The 18,370-nt window shown below is 45.1% G+C and overlaps 1 protein-coding gene across 1 annotated transcript in view; it reads left to right on the top strand.

Annotated features, from left to right (window-relative positions):
- The window catches only part of LOC139379195 (serine (or cysteine) peptidase inhibitor, clade H, member 2), a 67,446-nt gene extending 51,586 nt beyond the window's left edge, over positions 1-15,860 (top strand). Inside the window, 2 exon segments of the mRNA XM_071122013.1 lie at positions 15,542-15,811; positions 15,813-15,860. Coding sequence (XP_070978114.1) covers positions 15,542-15,811; positions 15,813-15,860 — 318 coding nt within the window.
- Positions 15,861-18,370: the final 2,510 nt, after the last annotated feature.

Below are 18,370 nucleotides of genomic sequence, written 5' to 3'. Positions count from 1 at the left end.
TCTCTATTCCTTTTGTGAGTGTAATGTTTACTGTTCATTTTGTTTATTTCACTTTTGTTTATCATCTATTTCACTTGCTTTGGCAATGTAAACATACAGTATATATACAAAAGTATGTAGACACCCCTTCAAATTAGTGGATTTGGCTACTTCAGCCACACCCTTTGCTGACAGGTGTATAAGAATCAAGCACACAGCTATGCAATCTCCATAGACAAACATTGGCAGTCTCTTGACAACAAGGTTGATGAAATCCGAGCAAGGGTAGCATTCCAGAGGGACATCAGAGACTGTAACGTTCTTTGCTTCACGGAAACGTGGCTCACTGGAGAGACGCTATCCGAGGCGGTGCAGCCAACGGGTTTCTCCACGCATCGCGCAGACAGAAACAAACATCTTTCTGGTAAGAAGAGGGGCGGGGGCGTATGCCTTATGACTAACGTGACATGGTGTGATGAAAGAAACATACAGGAACTCAAATCCTTCTGTTCACCTGATTTAGAATTCCTCACAATCAAATGTAGACCGCATTATCTACCAAGAGAATTCTCTTCGATTATAATCACAGCCGTATATATCCCCCCCCAAGCAGACACATCGATGGCTCTGAATGAACTTTATTTGACTCTTTGCAAACTGGAAACCATTTATCCGGAGGCTGCATTCATTGTAGCTGGGGATTTTAACAAGGCTAATCTGAAAACAAGACTCCCTAAATTTTATCAGCATATTGATTGCGCAACCAGGGGTGGAAAGACCTTGGATCATTGTTACTCTAACTTCCGCGACGCATATAAGGCCCTGCCCCGCCCCCCTTTCGGAAAAGCTGACCACGACTCCATTTTGTTGATCCCTGCCTACAGACAGAAACTAAAACAAGAGGCTCCCACGCTGAGGTCTGTCCAACGCTGGTCCGACCAAGCTGACTCCACACTCCAAGACTGCTTCCACCACGTGGACTGGGACATGTTTCGTATTGCGTCAGACAACAACATTGACGAATACGCTGATTCGGTGTGCGAGTTCATTAGAACGTGCGTTGAAGATGTCGTTCCCATAGCAACAATTAAAACATTCCCTAACCAGAAACCGTGGATTGATGGCAGCATTCGCGTGAAACTGAAAGCACGAACCACTGCTTTTAATCAGGGCAAGGTGTCTGGTAACCTGACCGAATACAAACAGTGCAGATATTCCCGCCGCAAGGCTATCAAACAAGCTAAGCGTCAGTACAGAGACAAAGTAGAATCTCAATTCAACGGCTCAGACACAAGAGTCATGTGGCAGGGTCTACAGTCAATCACGGACTACAGGAAGAAATCCAGCCCAGTCACGGACCAGGATGTCCTGCTCCCAGGCAGACTAAATAACTTTTTTGCCCGCTTTGAGGACAATACAGTGCCACTGACACGGCCTGCAACGAAAACATGCGGTCTCTCCTTCACTGCAGCCGAGGTGAGTAAGACATTTAAACGTGTTAACCCTCGCAAGGCTGCAGGCCCAGACGGCATCCCCAGCCGCGCCCTCAGAGCATGCGCAGACCAGCTGGCCGGTGTGTTTACGGACATATTCAATCAATCCCTATACCAGTCTGCTGTTCCCACATGCTTCAAGAGGGCCACCATTGTTCCTGTTCCCAAGAAAGCTAAGGTAACTGAGCTAAACGACTACCGCCCCGTAGCACTCACTTCCGTCATCATGAAGTGCTTTGAGAGACTAGTCAAGGACCATATCACCTCCACCCTACCTGACACCCTAGACCCACTCCAATTTTCTTACCGCCCAAATAGGTCCACAGACGATGCAATCTCAACCACACTGCACACTGCCCTAACCCATCTGGACAAGAGGAATACCTATGTGAGAATGCTGTTCATTGACTACAACTCGGCATTCAACACCATAGTACCCTCCAAGCTCGTCATCAAGCTCGAGACCCTGGGTCTCGACCCCGCCCTGTGCAACTGGGTACTGGACTTCCTGACGGGCCGCCCCCAGGTGGTGAGGGTAGGCAACAACATCTCCTCCCCGCTGATCCTCAACACTGGGGCCCCACAAGGGTGCGTTCTGAGCCCTCTCCTGTACTCCCTGTTCACCCACGACTGCGTGGCCACGCACGCCTCCAACTCAATCATCAAGTTTGCGGACGACACAACAGTGGTAGGCTTGATTACCAACAATGACGAGACGGCCTACAGGGAGGAGGCGAGGGCCCTCGGAGTGTGGTGTCAGGAAAATAACCTCACACTCAACGTCAACAAAACTAAGGAGATGATTGTGGACTTCAGGAAACAGCAGAGGGAACACCCCCCTATCCACATCGATGGAACAGTAGTGGAGAGGGTAGCACGTTTTAAGTTCCTCGGCATACACATCACAGACAAACTGAATTGGTCCACTCACACAGACAGCATCGTGAAGAAGGCGCAGCAGCGCCTCTTCAACCTCAGGAGGCTGAAGAAATTTGGCTTGTCACCAAAAGCACTCACAAACTTCTACAGATGCACAATCGAGAGCATCCTGGCGGGCTGTATCACCGCCTGGTACGGCAACTGCTCCGCCCTCAACCGTAAGGCTCTCCAGAGGGTAGTGAGGTCTGCACAACGCATCACCGGGGGCAAACTACCTGCCCTCCAGGACACCTACACCACCCGATGTCACAGGAAGGCCATAAAGATCATCAAGGACATCAACCACCCGAGCCACTGCCTGTTCACCCCGCTATCATCCAGAAGGCGAGGTCAGTACAGGTGCATCAAAGCTGGGACCGAGAGACTGAAAAACAGCTTCTATCTCAAGGCCATCAGACTGTTAAACAGCCACCACTAACATTGAGTGGCTGCTGCCAACACACTGACACTGACTCAACTCCAGCCACTTTAATAATGGGAATTGATGGGAAATGATGTAAATATATCACTAGCCACTTTAAACAATGCTACCTTATATAATGTTACTTACCCTACATTATTCATCTCATATGCATACGTATATACTGTACTCTATATCATCGACTGTATCCTTATGTAATACATGTATCACTAGCCACTTTAACTATGCCACTTTGTTTACATACTCATCTCATATGTATATACTGTACTCGATACCATCTACTGTATCTTGACTATGCTGCTCTGTACCATCACTCATTCATATATCCTTATGTACATATTCTTTATCCCCTCACACTGTGTACAAGACAGTAGTTTTGGAATTGTTAGTTAGATTACTTGTTGGTTATTACTGCATTGTCGGAACTAGAAGCACAAGCATTTCGCTACACTCGCATTAACATCTGCTAACCATGTATATGTGACAAATAAAATTTGATTTGATTTGATTTGATTTGGAATAGCCTTACTGAAGAGCTCAATGACTTTCAACGTGGCACCTTTGTCTTCAAAACAAGTCAGTTCGTCAAATTTCTGCCCTGCTTGAGCTACCCAGGTTAACTATAAGTGCTGTTATTGTGAAGTGGAAACGTCCAGGAGCAACAACGGCTTAGCCACAAAGTGGTAGGCCACACAAGCTCACAGAACGGGACCGCCGAGTGCTGAACTGTAAAAATAGTCTGTCCTCGGTTGCAACTCTCACTACCGAGATCCAAACTGCCTCTGGATGCAACGTCAGCAAGATAACTGTTGATCGGAAGCTACAGCATACAATGACATTCTAGATGATTCTGTGCTTCCTTCTTTGTGGCAACAGTTTGGGGAAGGCCCTTTCCTGTTTCAGCATGACAATGCCTGCGTGCACAAAGCGATGTCCGTACAGAAATGGTTTGTTGAGATCAGTGTAGAAGAACTTGACTGGCCTGCACAGAGCCCTGACCTCAATCCCATCGAACACCTTTGTGATGAATTGGAATGCCACTGCGAGCCAGGCCTAATCACCCAACATCTGTGCCCCAGCTCACTAATGCTATTGTGTCTGAATGGAAGCAAGTCCCCGCAGCAATGTTCCAACATCTAGTGGAAAGCCTTCCCAGAAGAGTGGAGGCTGTTCTAGCAGCAAAGGGGGAGACCAACTCCATATTAATGTCCATGATTTTGGAATGAGATGTTCGACGAGCAGGTGTCCACATCCACTACATGACCAAAAAATGAATTGAATTGACTTGAATTGAGAGGGAGGTTAGTTCGACATAACAGATACAGAGAAAACCCTTTCCCCTGGAGTGGACTGAGAAGTGGATCCTATCATGTCGTCTGCAGTGTAGAGGTGTAGAGTAGCAGCGTGATGGAGGAGCTTTACACACACACACACACACACACACACCCCTAACCAGCATCAGATGTCCACAGACTGGGGCTGCCATGTACCTCTGCTCAGCTCTGCTGGGAGGAACACGCTTTTGACATTAATGTGAAGAGGACAGGCTCTCTGACTGACAGGCTCGGGAGAGGAGGCTGTCCGAGGCTGTGTCCCAAATGACTCCCTATTCTCTTTATAGGGCAGTGCACTACTTTTGACCAGGGCCCTCTTGTCAAAAGTAGTGCTCTATATAGGTAGTAGGGTGCCGTTTGGGAGGCTGACCTAGACTAAAGACTAGAACAGCCCTCTGGGACCATGGCTACTTGGATAGGAAAGCAACAGAGAAGGCTACACACTCAAGTACTTTTTTGCTTAGGGGCTAGGAGTTCACACTAAGCAAATACACTACATATTGCCTACAGTATATTGCCTAGCCCGCAGATATTAGAGTTGATCCCTTGTCTTTCCCTCGTACTCTCGGGGCGCTCTCTCTCACTCTCTTTCTTTGTTTGTTTCTTTCTCTCTCGCTCTCTCACGCTGTCTCTCTCTCTACTCTTTCTCTCTCACTTTGTTTATCTATCTTTCTTTATCTCTCTCTCTCACTCTCTTTCTTTCTTTCTCTCTCTCTCACTCTTTTTTCTCTCTCTCTCTCTCTCTCTCTCTCTCTCTCTCTCTCTCTCTCTCTCTCTCTCTCTCTCTCTCTCTCTCTCTCTCTCTCTCTCTCTCATTCTGTCTCTCTTCTATTGGCATGGGGAACATATGTTAGCATTGCAAAAGCAAGTGAATTATATAATAAACAAAAGTGAAATAAACTATCAAAATTAACAGTAAACATTACATTCACAAAAGTACAAAAGTTGAAATAAATAAACTTATGGTTTGTATTTACAATGGGGTTTGTTCAATGGTTGTCCTTTTTTTATTTTCTTGTGACAACGGGTCACAAATCTTGCTGCTGTGATGGCACACTGTGGTATTTCACCTCATAGATATGGGAGTTTATCAAAATGAGATTTGTTTTTCAATTCTTTGTGGGTTTGTGTAATCTGAGGTAAATATGTGTCTCATACATTTGGCAGGAGGTTAGGAAGTGCAGCTCAGTTTCCACCTCATTTTGTGGGCAGTGTGCAAATAGCCTGTCTTCTCTTGAGAGCCAGGTCTGCCTTCGGCTGCCTTTCTCAATAGCAATGCTCACTGAGTCTGTACATAGTCAAAGATTTCCTTAATTTTGGGTCAGTCACAGTGGTCAGGTATTCCGCCGCTGTGTACTCTCTGTGTAGGGCCAAATAGCATTCTAGTTTGCTCTGTTTTTTTGTTAATTCTTTCCAATGTGTCAAGTAATTATCTTTTTGTTTTCTCATGATTTGGTTGGGTCTAAATTTGTTGCTGTCCTGGGCCTCTGTGGGGTCTGTTTGTGTTTGTGAACAGAGCCCCAGGACCAGCTTGCTTAGGGGGCTCTTCTCCAGGTTAATTTCTCTGTAGGTGATGGCTTTGTTATGGTAGGTTTGGGAATCGCTTCCTTTTAGGTGGTTGTAGAATTTAATGGCTCTTTTCTGGATTTTGATAATTGGCGGGTATCTGCCTAATTCTTCTCTACATGCATCATTTGGTATTTTACATTGTACACTGGGGATATTTTTGCAGAATTCTGCATGCAGAGTCTCAATTTGGTGTTTGTCCCATTTTGTGAATTCTTGGTTGGTGAGCGGACCCCAGACCTCACAACCATAAAGGTCAATGGGTTCTATAACTGATTCAAGTATTCTTTGCCCGATCCTAATTGGTATGTCGAATTTTATGTTCCTTTTGATGGCATAGAATGCCCTTCTTGGCTTGTCTCGTTCACAGCTTTTTGGAAGTTACCTGTGGCGCTGATGTTTAGGCTAAGGTATGTATAGTTTTTTGTGTGCTCTAGATGGAATTTGTATTTGTGGTCCTGGCAACTGGACCTTTTTTGGAACAGCATTATTTTTGTCTTACTGAGTATTACTTTCAGGGCCCAGGTCTGGCAGAATCTGTGCAGAAGATCTAGGTGCTGGTAGGTCCTCCTTGGTTGTGGACAGACGGACCAGATCATCAGAAAACAGTAGACCTTTGACTTCAGATTCTAATAGGGTGAGGTTGGGTGCTGCAGACTGTTCTAGTGCCCTCACCAGTTCGTTGATATATATGTTGAAGAGGGTGGGGGCTTAAGCTGTATCCCTGTCTCGCCCCACGGCCCTGTGGGAAGAAATGTGTGTGTGTTTTTTTAACCTATTTTAACTGCACACAGGGTTTGTCTACATGGATTTTACAATGTCGTTTGTTTTTCCCACAACACCACTTTCCATCAATTTGTATAGCAGATCCTCATGCCAAATTGAGTCTAAAACTTTTTTTGAAACAAAAAAGCATGAGATGACTTTGCCTTTGTTTTGGTTGGTTTGTCTGTCAATTAGGGTGTGCAGTGTGAATACGTGGTCTGCCGTATGCTATTTTGGTAAAAAGCCAATTTGACATTTGCTCAGTATATTGTTTTCACTGAGGAAATGTACGAGTCTGCTGTTAATGACAATGCAGAGAGTTTTCCCAAGGTTGCTGTTGACACATACAGTATCCCACGGTAGTTATTGGGGTCAAATTTGTCTCCACATTTGTGGATTGGGGCAATCAGTCCTTGGTTCAAAATATTGGGGAATATGCCAGAGCTGAGGATGATGTTAAAGAGTTTAAGTATAGCCATTTGGAATTTGTGGTCTATATATTTTATCATTTCATTTCGGATACCATCAACTGCACAGGCCATTTTGGGTTGGACTGAGGGTTTGTATTTTCTCCTATAGTTCATTCAATTTAATTGGAGAATTCAGTGGGCTCTGGTAGTCTTTAATAGTTAATTCTAAGATTTGTATTTGATCATGCATATGTTTTTGCTGTTTGTTCTTTGTTATAGAGCCAAAAAGATTGGAGAAGTAGTTTATCCGTACATCTCCGTTTTGGATAGATAACTCTTCTTGTTGTTGTTTGTTTAGATTATTCTAATTTTCCCTGAAGTGGTTAGATTCTATGGATTCTTCAATTACACTGAGCTGATTTCTGACGTGCTGTTCCTTCTTTTTCCGTAGTGTATTTCTATATTTTTTTGTTTTGTGATTCACCATAGTGAAGGCGTAGACTCAGGTTTTCTGGGTCTTTATGTTTTTGGTTGGACAGGTTTCTCAATTTCTTTCTTAGGTTTTTGCATTCTTCATCAAACCATTTTCATTGTTGTTAATTTTCTTAGGTTGTCTGCTTGACAAGTTTAGATTTGATAGGGAAGCTGAGAGGTCAAATATATTGTTTAGGTTTTCTACTGCTAAGTACCATCTTCGCTATTACAGTGAAATATTTTGTCCAGGAAATTGTCTAGAAGGGATTTCATTTGTTGTTGCCTCATAGTTTTTTGGTAGATTTCCACACTACCTTCCTTCCTATCTATACCATTTCTTAATATTATTCAGTTCCTTTGGATTTGATGCCTCATGACGGAACAAAGCTCTGTTCAACTAGTGGGATTTTGCTGTGATCTGATAGGACTGTGAACGCTCTAAGAGCCTCTCCCTCTATCACTCTGTCTGTCTGTCTGTCTGTCTGTCTGTCTGTCTGTCTGTCTGTCTCTCTCTCTCTCTCTCTGTTTCTCTCTCAAGCTCACTACTCCTTCAATTGGGCTGAGCAAATATTGGTCATTACACCACGTTTATACTGTTTACCTCTCTGCCTGTCAGAAGTCAGGACAGCTCAGAATACAGAGAGGGGGATGAGAGAGGAGAGGAGGGAACGGTAGAACATCTGGAACCGACAAAAGTTTTCTTCTGATGATCAGCCCCCGAGAGCTGATTCGCTCGCTGTCATTCTGTCATTAGACTCGTAGCGTAAGCTCGATGTTCTAGCGTTTTCTGTACATCGTTATTGGAGGAGAACCTAGACGCTTGGCACGCTAGGGGATTCTGGCAGTGACTAAGCATTCAACCCTATTTCGCCATACACACGCACGGAGAGACAAATACACACACACAACACTTCCCCTGACTCATTTATGATTCTTTCTGGCCCATCATCCCATCCTCAGCCTGTGTAGTCATCCTTTACTCTTGATCTCTGTTAAGACTCTTGAGTCCTCCTAGTTCTGTCCCAATCGCGGCTCCCATCACATTACATGTGTACTAATGTGGCATCGTTCAGTGGTCCTGCTGACCTAAATAGGAGTGACATTCAGCAGGCGAGGGGGTAGGAGGTAGAGGAGGGATGGGGGGAGGGAGTGGAGGGAGGGGCGCTGGGTCGAGCGCTGGGGGACAAGGTGGAACGCGGAAGCTACTAAAAATAACCTTCGGTTCACTCGTTCGCTCTCTTCTCTGGTGAAGGGCAGGCTGGGATGGAGGAGCCATGGCACGGTGGAGAGAGAGAGACAGAGACCCTGGCCACTCTTTAACGAGGTTGGAGGTCACTCACTTTTTGACAGAACCCCTTTTGATTTGAACGAAACCTTCCATACATATTTGTAGAAGAGCTCAGAAAGTGACTTTGCCAAAGCATTCAGGAGATAAGGAGATACTCAAAGTTGACCCATTTTGCATACTCCATCATACCATGAGATATCTATATCCTTATCACTGTAAAATATAAAAGGTTGAGATTTAAATCATTTAAAAGCTTACAAACAGGGTTGTCAAACTATTTTATAATAAAAAATAAAAAGGTTTTGTAATAAAAACATGTATTTATTTCCTCTTTTACACCAATTATCTAAAAACACGTAAACTCCAATTTTCTTTTCGATATCCAGATACAGTACCAGTCAAAATTTGGACTCATTTTAGGGTTTTTCTTTATTTTTACAATTTTCTACATTGTAGAATAATAGTGAAGACATCAAAACTATGAAATAACATATATGGAATCATGTAGTAACCAAAAGAGTGTTAAACAAATCAAAATATATTTTTGATTTGAGATTCTTCACACTTAATGACAGCTTTGCACACTCGTGGCATTCTCTCAACCAGCTTCATGAGGTAGTCACCTGGAATGTATTTCAATTAACAGGTGTGCCTTGTTCAAAGTAAATTTGTGGAATTTCTTTCCTTTTTAACGCGTTTGAGCCAATCAGTTGTTTTGTGACAAGGGTGGTATACAGAAGATAGCCCTATTTGGTAAAAGTCCATATTATGGCAAGAACAGCTAAAATAAGCAAAGAGAAACGACAGTCCATCATTACTTTAAGACATGAAGGTCAGTCAATCCGGAAAATTTCTTCAAGTGCAGTCGCAAAAACCATCAAGCGCTGTGATGAAACTGGCTCTCATGAGGACCACCACAGGAAAGGAAGACCCAGAGTTACAACTGCTCCAGAGGATAAGTTCATTAGAGTTAACTGCACCTCAGATTGCAGCCCAAATAAATGCTTCACAGAGTTTAAGTAACAGACACATCTCAACATCAACTGTTCAGAGATGACTGCATGAATCAGGCCTACATGGTCGAATTGCTACAAAGAAACCACTACTAAAGGACACCAATAAAAATAAGAGACTTGCTTGGGCCAAGAATCATGAGCAATGGACATTAGACCGGTGAAAATCTGTCCTTTGGTCTGGAGTCCAAATTTGAGATTTTGGGTTCCAACTGCCGTATCTTTGTGAGACGCAGAGTAGGTGAACTGATGATCTCTGCATGTGTGGTTCCCACCATGAAGCATGGAGGAGGAGGTGTGATGGTGTGGGGGTGCTTTGCTGGTGACACTGTCTGTGATTTATTTAGAAATCAAGGCACACTTAACCAGCATGGCTTCCATAGCATTCTGCAGCGATACGCCATCCCATCAGGTTTGCACTTAGTGGGACTATCATTTGTTTTTCAACAGGACAATGACCCAACACACCTCCAGGCCGGGTAAGGGTTATTTTACCAATAAGGAGAGTGATGGAGTGCTGCATCAGATGACCTGGCCTCCACAATCACCCGACCTCAACCCAATACCCCGCAGAGTGAAGGAAAACTAGCCAACAAGTGCTCAGCATATGTAGGAACTCCTACAAGACTATTGGAAAAGCATTCCAGGTGAAGCTAGTTGAGAGAATGCCAAGAGTGTGAAATAAAAAAGAAAAAAAGAAGCAAAACCCTTGAATGAGTATGTTTGTCCACACGTTTGTACTGTATGTTGTAGCTTACACCCTATTTTACATTATCAAATGTTTTTGTGTTGTGCCTGCCAGCGGTTGAGACACAACGTGGTCGTAAATACAGGGTGGGTGTCATGTTTAGGCTGATAAGTGTACTAACATTTGAATAAAATGTCATTTTCAACTTTCAAATGGTACCACAAAGATGGCTGGAGGTCCACACATCAGAGAATGTTGACTTGAATGGGATGATCTGTTTTAAATGATACCGTCAATCCTCCATAAGAAACCTGTTGAAATCCTAGAAAAGACAGATAATAGAATAGACATGACCATTGCAGTTGATATTCGAATGGTGGGTGGACAGTCAGTCATCTTTGTGGAAGTCATTTGAAGTTCTAATTTGAATTCAATTGAAAGGTCACTGGTGTACCAGTTAAATTGTGTTTTTTCCCCCCTACGAATTTAATGACACCCACAGTGTTTTCAAGAGCATGTTGTGTCTCAGCAGATGGCGGCGCAACACTAAAACCTCAGCTGATGTGAAATAGGGTCTAATCTACAACATATGTGACTATAAAAATAAATCTGAGTTTACTCGTTTTGCGATAATTGATGTTAAGGTTTAAAAAATAAATATATATATATATATTTTCAAACTTTTTTTTAAAGAACTAAGAAAATAGTTTGACCCCACAGTAAGCTTTTAAAATGCAACCGTTTGTATGTCCAGTGATGAAAACATGTATGGAAAGTTTTGTTTCATTCCAAAGGGATGCTGTTGAAAAAGTGATTGAATTCAAATGGATTTACCCAGAAGGTATTGAGAGAGCGGAGGAGAGGCAGAGGAGACGTAGAGGGCCATGTAAACGAACAAGGTGTTGGAGGGATGAGACAGGGGGATGAATTTAGTTTTAAATCGTTTTATTTCTATTTGAAGGTGCTTTAATACTGCAGATAGATTGGGGTTTCTATCAAAATAATTGTTTGCATAATTTCTAAAATCCCTCATTTTTTAAAATCATATGTTTCCCCCCAATCCTGCCACCCCTCTCCTGATGAATAAAAGAAGGTATCGACAGAGGAGTGTAGGAGAGGAGAGGTAGAGGAGAGGTATAGAGGGAAATGTAAATGAACGAGGGGATGGAGGCCAGGTACGGAGGGATGAGAGGGAAGGATGAATAAGAGAAGGTATCGACAGAGCGGAGGAGAGGAGTGAGGAGAGGTAGAGGAGAGGTATAGAGGGAAATGTAAATGAACGAGGGGATGGAGGCCAGGTACGGAGGGATGAGAGGGAAGGATGAATAAAAGAAGGTATCGACAGAGCGGAGGAGAGGAGTGAGGAGAGGTAGAGGAGAGGTATAGAGGGAAATGTAAATGAACGAGGGGATGGAGGCCAGGTACGGAGGGATGAGAGGGAAGGATGAATAAGAGAAGGTATCGACAGAGCGGAGGAGTGAGGAGAGGTAGAGGAGAGGTATAGAGGGAAATGTAAATGAACGAGGGGATGGAGGCCAGGTACGGAGGGATGAGAGGGAAGGATGAATAAGAGAAGGTATCGACAGAGCGGAGGAGAGGAGTGAGGAGAGGAGTGAGGAGAGGTAGAGGGCCATGAAAATAAGACATCAGTGTCGGAGGGAGGGAGGGAGGGAGGGAGACGCTGGCTGCTGATTAAGAGTGAGAGGAGCTTTGAGGCTTTCAAGAGGGTGTCCTGAGGTGAGCTCTGACTTTCTTTATAGGGTTGAATTAAACATGTGTCTCTGTGGGCTGAGGCACTCCTGACAATGACACACACACACACACACACACACACACACACACACACACACACACACACACACGTTCTACGTTCTACAACTTTTGTACTCCCACGTGCTCTGCCACTAGAGACGTCCAAAACGCAGGACACGCGTGTGTGTGTGTGTGTGTGTGTGTGCGTGTTGCACCGCTCTCATCCCTGCATTATGCAACCCTTTTGTTTTATATTTTTAATTAGATTGTTGTTTATGCTGTTAAGCATGATGGGAGATTGTGCATCCCTCCGATGAATTATAAAGCAAGGTTGGCTGAAGAAAGAGAAGCGAACAGAGGGAGAAAGACATAAAGGAGAGGTAGAATATGCCAGAGGAGTGAAGGATAGACAGGGGAGAAATGGGAGAAAGGGGGAAATGAAAGCGTGAGCTGAGTGTATGTTTATTTATTTACCCTTTGTTATATCAGGCTAGTCCCATAGCAACTGGTGCTGTGCAAGCAGAGTCAGGCAAGAGATGAGTGGCTGTTAGAACAACCATCCCTCCGCTCACTGTCTCCTCCTTAACCCCCTTATCTCTCTTTCTATCGTGCCTCGTCCTCTCTTCATCTGTCACTCTCTATCACATGGGGCCCATCGAGCCCTCTCTATCCCTCTCCATCTCTTTAAATACCAGCAGAGAGAAGACTATGGCCCTTTACAGCTGCATCCAACTCCCCTCATTTCCTCGCCCTCCCAGGCCTGACTCACCCCGCTCCTCGCCTCTCAACTCTGTCATCCAAAGGCTCATCCAGCAGCCACTTACTCTCCTCAATCGTCCGACTAATTAATTTGGATACCGAGCACACCACACAAGAGAGTTGCCATGCTTCCAAGACCCAGACAGCGCTGAAGGCGAATATAGAGCTCTGGGATAAGGAGGAAACGGAGTCAGGGGGAGCCCATCCTGCATAGTGAACGGGTACTGACAATGCCTTTAGCAAAAATTGTCTTCTAATAGCTTGGCGAAAGCAGATCTCAATGGACAACGCTATGCACACACACACACACACACACACACACACACACACACACACACACACACACACACACACACACACACACACACACACACACACACACACACACACACACACACACACACACACACACACACCTCATAGATTTAGTTCAACAGAGCTCCCAGAAGGCCACATTTCTGCTGTAGTGTCCTACATCTCCCCAAAGCATGCCTTCTGGAGCCCTGCCCTGGCCCTAGGGAACCAGTGTCACCCGTACTGCCGTACCACGGTGCGACAGCCACACTTACATTTTAAACATTAACAACAGACAGAGCCCCTCTGAGCTTTTGTCTTCCACCAGAATGAGCTTAGGCGCCGTTGGATGGAGGGAGCAGTTGATGAGGGAGGGAGGGGGAGATGAAGAGACAAGAGAAAGTGGTGGTCTATTTATATGGGAGTCGCAAGAAGTTGCCTGCTAATGTCACCGCGTGACTGTAATTTCTGGTGTCAGTACGACAGTGGTGAGACACGGTGCCCATGTTAGCTGCTGCCGTGGAAACGGGCTGCTTAAGGTCAGGCCAACAGGGACTAACTGACATCCTCCCCTTAAAAGAGAGAACTTTACATGCAGTTAGTTAAGGAGGAGGAGGAGAGGTAACCTGATCCTAAATCTGCATTGCCAATGGGTGACAATAACCATAGGAGCAGGCAAGACCGTACAAACAGATCTGGGATAAGGCTAGGAGAATTCTCCCTTTCTTCAGGCTGTTGACCGTGGTGTGTAGAACATTTGTCTTCCTAGAAGTGAGGTTAGTCACTAGTTTTAAGTCCATGTCTGTTAACTGGAAGATAAGGCACCAGAAAACCTTGGAACGATTGCAGATGGCGAAAGAGAGGGAGGGAGAGCGATGTAAACCAGGGAGCGAACGTCCAAAAAGAGAAGGATGACCTGAGAAAGGGAAAAAGACTGAGTGACAAATGAAGGGAGCAAGACAGAGCAGGATAAAATAGAGGCAGGAGGGACAGACAAGGGATGTGGATGAGGGATGTGGATGCCACAGAGGTGGCAGAGCACCGGCGAGAGACAGTGATGAAGTGGTGGAGGGCGGAAGAGAGGAGAAGGAGGGACGAATAATAGATGAGGACAATAGAAGTGCATTAGAGAGCAGGGGGTGGTGTGTGGAAAAACAAGGACTCTCTCACTGTCCGTCTCAAGGGCATGTTGACCATGAACTCAAGCAGACAGATTGGGAGGTGTGTGTGTGTGTGTGTGGACAGGCTGTGAGAGCACAGGAGGGGGGGGAACAGAACAGGGACACGCATCATGTTATATGGAAGCAGTGGATCCAGTTGTCCACGTTAAAGCAGGTAACACAAACTGACCAGGTCCCTGTCCTATTAATAACTAGCCCACTCTTACTGCTACATCGACTTCCTATAGAACTATAGAACAGTCTCCTTTCTATTGAGTCTCATGGAGGCATGAAAATCACTTTCAAAACTGCTGAAAGTCTGGTATAAATGTTTTGCTTCATGTGAATAATACCAAATTGTCTGTGGTTCGTATAGTGAACTGTCAGATGGGACAAGATTAGATAGTGAATCATTTTCAACAAAGGTGGTCGTGTCCACAACAGGCTACCCAGAATGCACGAAAACAGCATCCTCACTCACTTCTCTGTCCTCAACCTCCCTCGGCTTGTACCCCCCCTGCCCTCTTTCTTCCCCCTACGCACCTCTGCCTCCCCTCTATCTACCTCCCCCTGCTACCCTCTGTGGTAGCCTGTCATATGGCGTGTGAGTGGTCCTCTGTTCTGCGTGTGGAAGTAAAAACTAGCTGTCACCGTGTTGTCACCGTGTTGGAATTCATATGAAAGGCACAACAAAGGAGGTGGCTGCATGGTGAGGTCACGAGTCATAGAACCATCCTTCGTACATTATTCATGGGACACTTCCCTGCCCGTCTCTACGATACACACACACACACGGCAGCTCCAGACATCGCGTTTGTACCGAAACGTCGCAACAAGGTCATCTGTCAGTGTTTGATTGAATTTGGGGGAAAATATTTTGGTTTTGATAGACTGTACATTTGGTTTGTTTTGTTTATATTTCTTTAGACGATTCGCGAGTTTGGAAGATGGCCATGTTTATTTTCCTCCCTCGCCGTATGTCATCGCATCATGACATTTTTAAATCTGCTTCCACTCGACATTGTTTGGACTTTGCTTGCATAATTAAGCAGCGAGGGAAGCAGACGCCCTGAGATGGTGTCTCCTGACACGGGACATGTTCTAGAGGAGAGTTAGGAGGTTGTAGTTGGGGAATTTAATAGAGTTTTGTGTCAGTCCATGTCCAAAGTACTGATTGTCCTTCTCTCTGGTTTATGTTGAACACAGAAAAAGCTGTCTACACTGGGCCTGATCGACGCCTGGGACCAGAAGGCCTCTGATTTCTCTGGGGCCTCCGTGGCCTAGGGCCATAGAAAGGGGAAAGGGCTCCATCTAGGGGCTGTCCTTCACTGGGCCTCCCTGGAGCTGGGCTCTGAGGCTGGGGAGGGAGCGACCAAGCTGGGGGACGAGAAGGCGGAGAAGCCCAAGCTGTTCTACGCCGACCACTTCTTCTTGGTCCTGGTGAGGGACAACACTACAGGGGCCCTGCTACTTATGGGGGGCCCTGGACCAGGCTTGGGGGCCCGCCCTGCATGATGAGCTGTAGTGGGACCTCCGGAGACTACATGACAATCATAGGCCCCTCAGACTCACTTTCTCTCTCTGTACTCACAGACACACAAGCTGTTACAATTGGGACTGACAATCATTTGCCTCTCTCTCTCTCCCTCTCTCTCTCTCTCTCTCTCTCTCTCTCTCGACCCTCTCTCTCTCACTGACACACATCCACAAAACCCAGCCGACTATCAGACAGTTAGACATTGTGTTTTGTAGGCTGACTGACTGCTGGCCCAGTGAGACTGGCACTGCCACTCACTGTGACACATTATCAGGCTGCGACTAGCTGGCTGTCACGTCTTTACACTGACGAATAACACCCTCTCTGGCACACATGAATGAAAGTAATGGACAGAAATACTGAAAATACTAAGTTAGAGAGACTGGTACATACACACACACAGACAGACGTACACACACACAGACACACAGACAGACACACACACACACACACACAGGTTCTCTCGTCACTGGTGAGAGAGTCCACAGTAACAAACTGACAAACAAGCTGACATTCTGACAAACCGATACGGCATCAGTTGACAGACTTGAACAACAACAGGACTCTAACAGTCACAGACGGAGACACTGAAACACCCTGAGTCATTCCAGGAGACAGGCGGAGGTAGGCAGACCAGGTGGCATGTCGGGCAGATGAAGGGTGCTCTCTGTGGGCCAGATAAGCTGGCTAGAGGCACCCCCTCCCCTGGTCCCCTGGGCGTCTACTGGAGGAACGATTATTGTGTGTCAGTGTGTGATAGATATGATTGTGTGCTCCTGTGTGTGTGTGTGTGTGTGTGTGTGTGTGCTTGTGTGTCCTGAGAAGAGTGATCGCTCAGCCAAGTGGTTATTGATGGGCCTGGCTTAATGTTAATGTCTCTAATGAGCCAGAACTGCTGTCAACAACACAGTGGGACCAGGAACCTTTTAATCTTTTAATTCCATCGGGACCAATGGAGGCCAGGGATTTAGCACTGTGTCACAAAGTTGTAACCAATCTCTGGCAACCAACCAGTTAACTTTAATGTAGCTCATTTTATTATGGGCTATTGATGTCAACGTCAGTGTTATATGAATTCGTATTTCTTTTAGATGTATCACAATAGTGCAGGGCGTGTGTGTGAAGGAAAACTATCAACTGCTAAGAAATGGCTATGTTGCATGCTATGTTGCTATGTTGCGTGCTATGTTGCATGCTATGTGGCATTTTTTTTATAGCATGAAACATTGCTGCACTGCATATTGTTAGCCTCCCCCCCCCCCCCCCAACGCTTCAGCGAGACAGCTCTTTATTTTCCATGTCAATAAATCTGTTATTTTTCAATTTTGCGTTGCATTTCTCAATCCCCACACCTGCATTTAGCACTGATAAAGCAGTTAATTGAGGGCACATAGACAATTGTTGCCAATTGAGTTGAGACAACAACAACTGTTGACAGCAGGCAGCAGTGATATAGACAGAGTGCTGCTTTAAAAAAAAAAATCTAATTCATCATCCTCACACAAAAATAGATTGGCTAGTCTGGAGCTTCAGAGGTCTATGAAACTAGATATAGAGGCTAGAACACACATCAAGATATTGAGCTTTAAGTCTAGACAAATTGCAAACTGATTATGAGGGCCTAGAAGGACCCTTGGCCCTCTATTGGCTGCTACACTTACCCAACAAACTTGCCGTCCCGAAGGCTCCAAAACAAGCAAAGGGAAATACATCCTTCATTTTTCATCTCGACAAAAATGAATTATTGAGAAATGGAACGAACGAATGGAGAAAAAAAAGAGACTCTCTCCTCGCCATTAATCTTAAAACAGAATGTGTCCCTGTGTGTAGGTATGTTTTATTAAAACGTTTTAGCCTCTCGTTTTCTGCTGATTCCAATGGATGCCTTAGTGCTTTGCTTGTCGCACAGACATCCAGAACGCATTATTACTTCTGGAGGGCCTGCAATGTTTGTGACCAAAATGGAAATATGTTTTAGTTTCTTGGGGGGGGGGGGGGGTAAACGTGGAAATGGGTAGAAACATCTGTCCTGTTAGTGGGTCATGTCATATGCTGCTCAGAAACCATCCTGTGGTCTGCTAATGCACATTCTTGAAGCATCGGATATTGTAACACAGCACTACTACTGCCTTGCTAAGCTACTAATTCCAAAGTACAGGGCTGCACAGTCGAGATTTAGGGCCCAGAGTTTCTCCTGACCGCGTGACCCAGGGCCAGCGCCCAGAGTTTTTCTCCTGACCACGTGACCCAGGGCCAAGGCCCAGAGTTTCTCCTGGTGTAATAGTTCCTGTGTGAAGCTGGTGTAGAGGAGTCAGGCGCGGGACAGCAGATATGAGTAATAAACATAATTTACTAAAATATTCACAAGTACAACACAATAAATCGAACCCAAAATAACGGACCGTATTACAAACAAACAATCACTCACAAACAACCATGGGGGAACAGAGGGTTAAATAATGGACAAGTAATTGGGGCATTGAAACCAGGTGTGTAAG

The sequence above is a fragment of the Oncorhynchus clarkii genome, chromosome 21, assembly GCF_045791955.1.
Source record: "Oncorhynchus clarkii lewisi isolate Uvic-CL-2024 chromosome 21, UVic_Ocla_1.0, whole genome shotgun sequence".
Taxonomy (NCBI): domain Eukaryota; kingdom Metazoa; phylum Chordata; class Actinopteri; order Salmoniformes; family Salmonidae; genus Oncorhynchus; species Oncorhynchus clarkii.
This window is presented reverse-complemented; position numbering and strand designations above follow the sequence as displayed.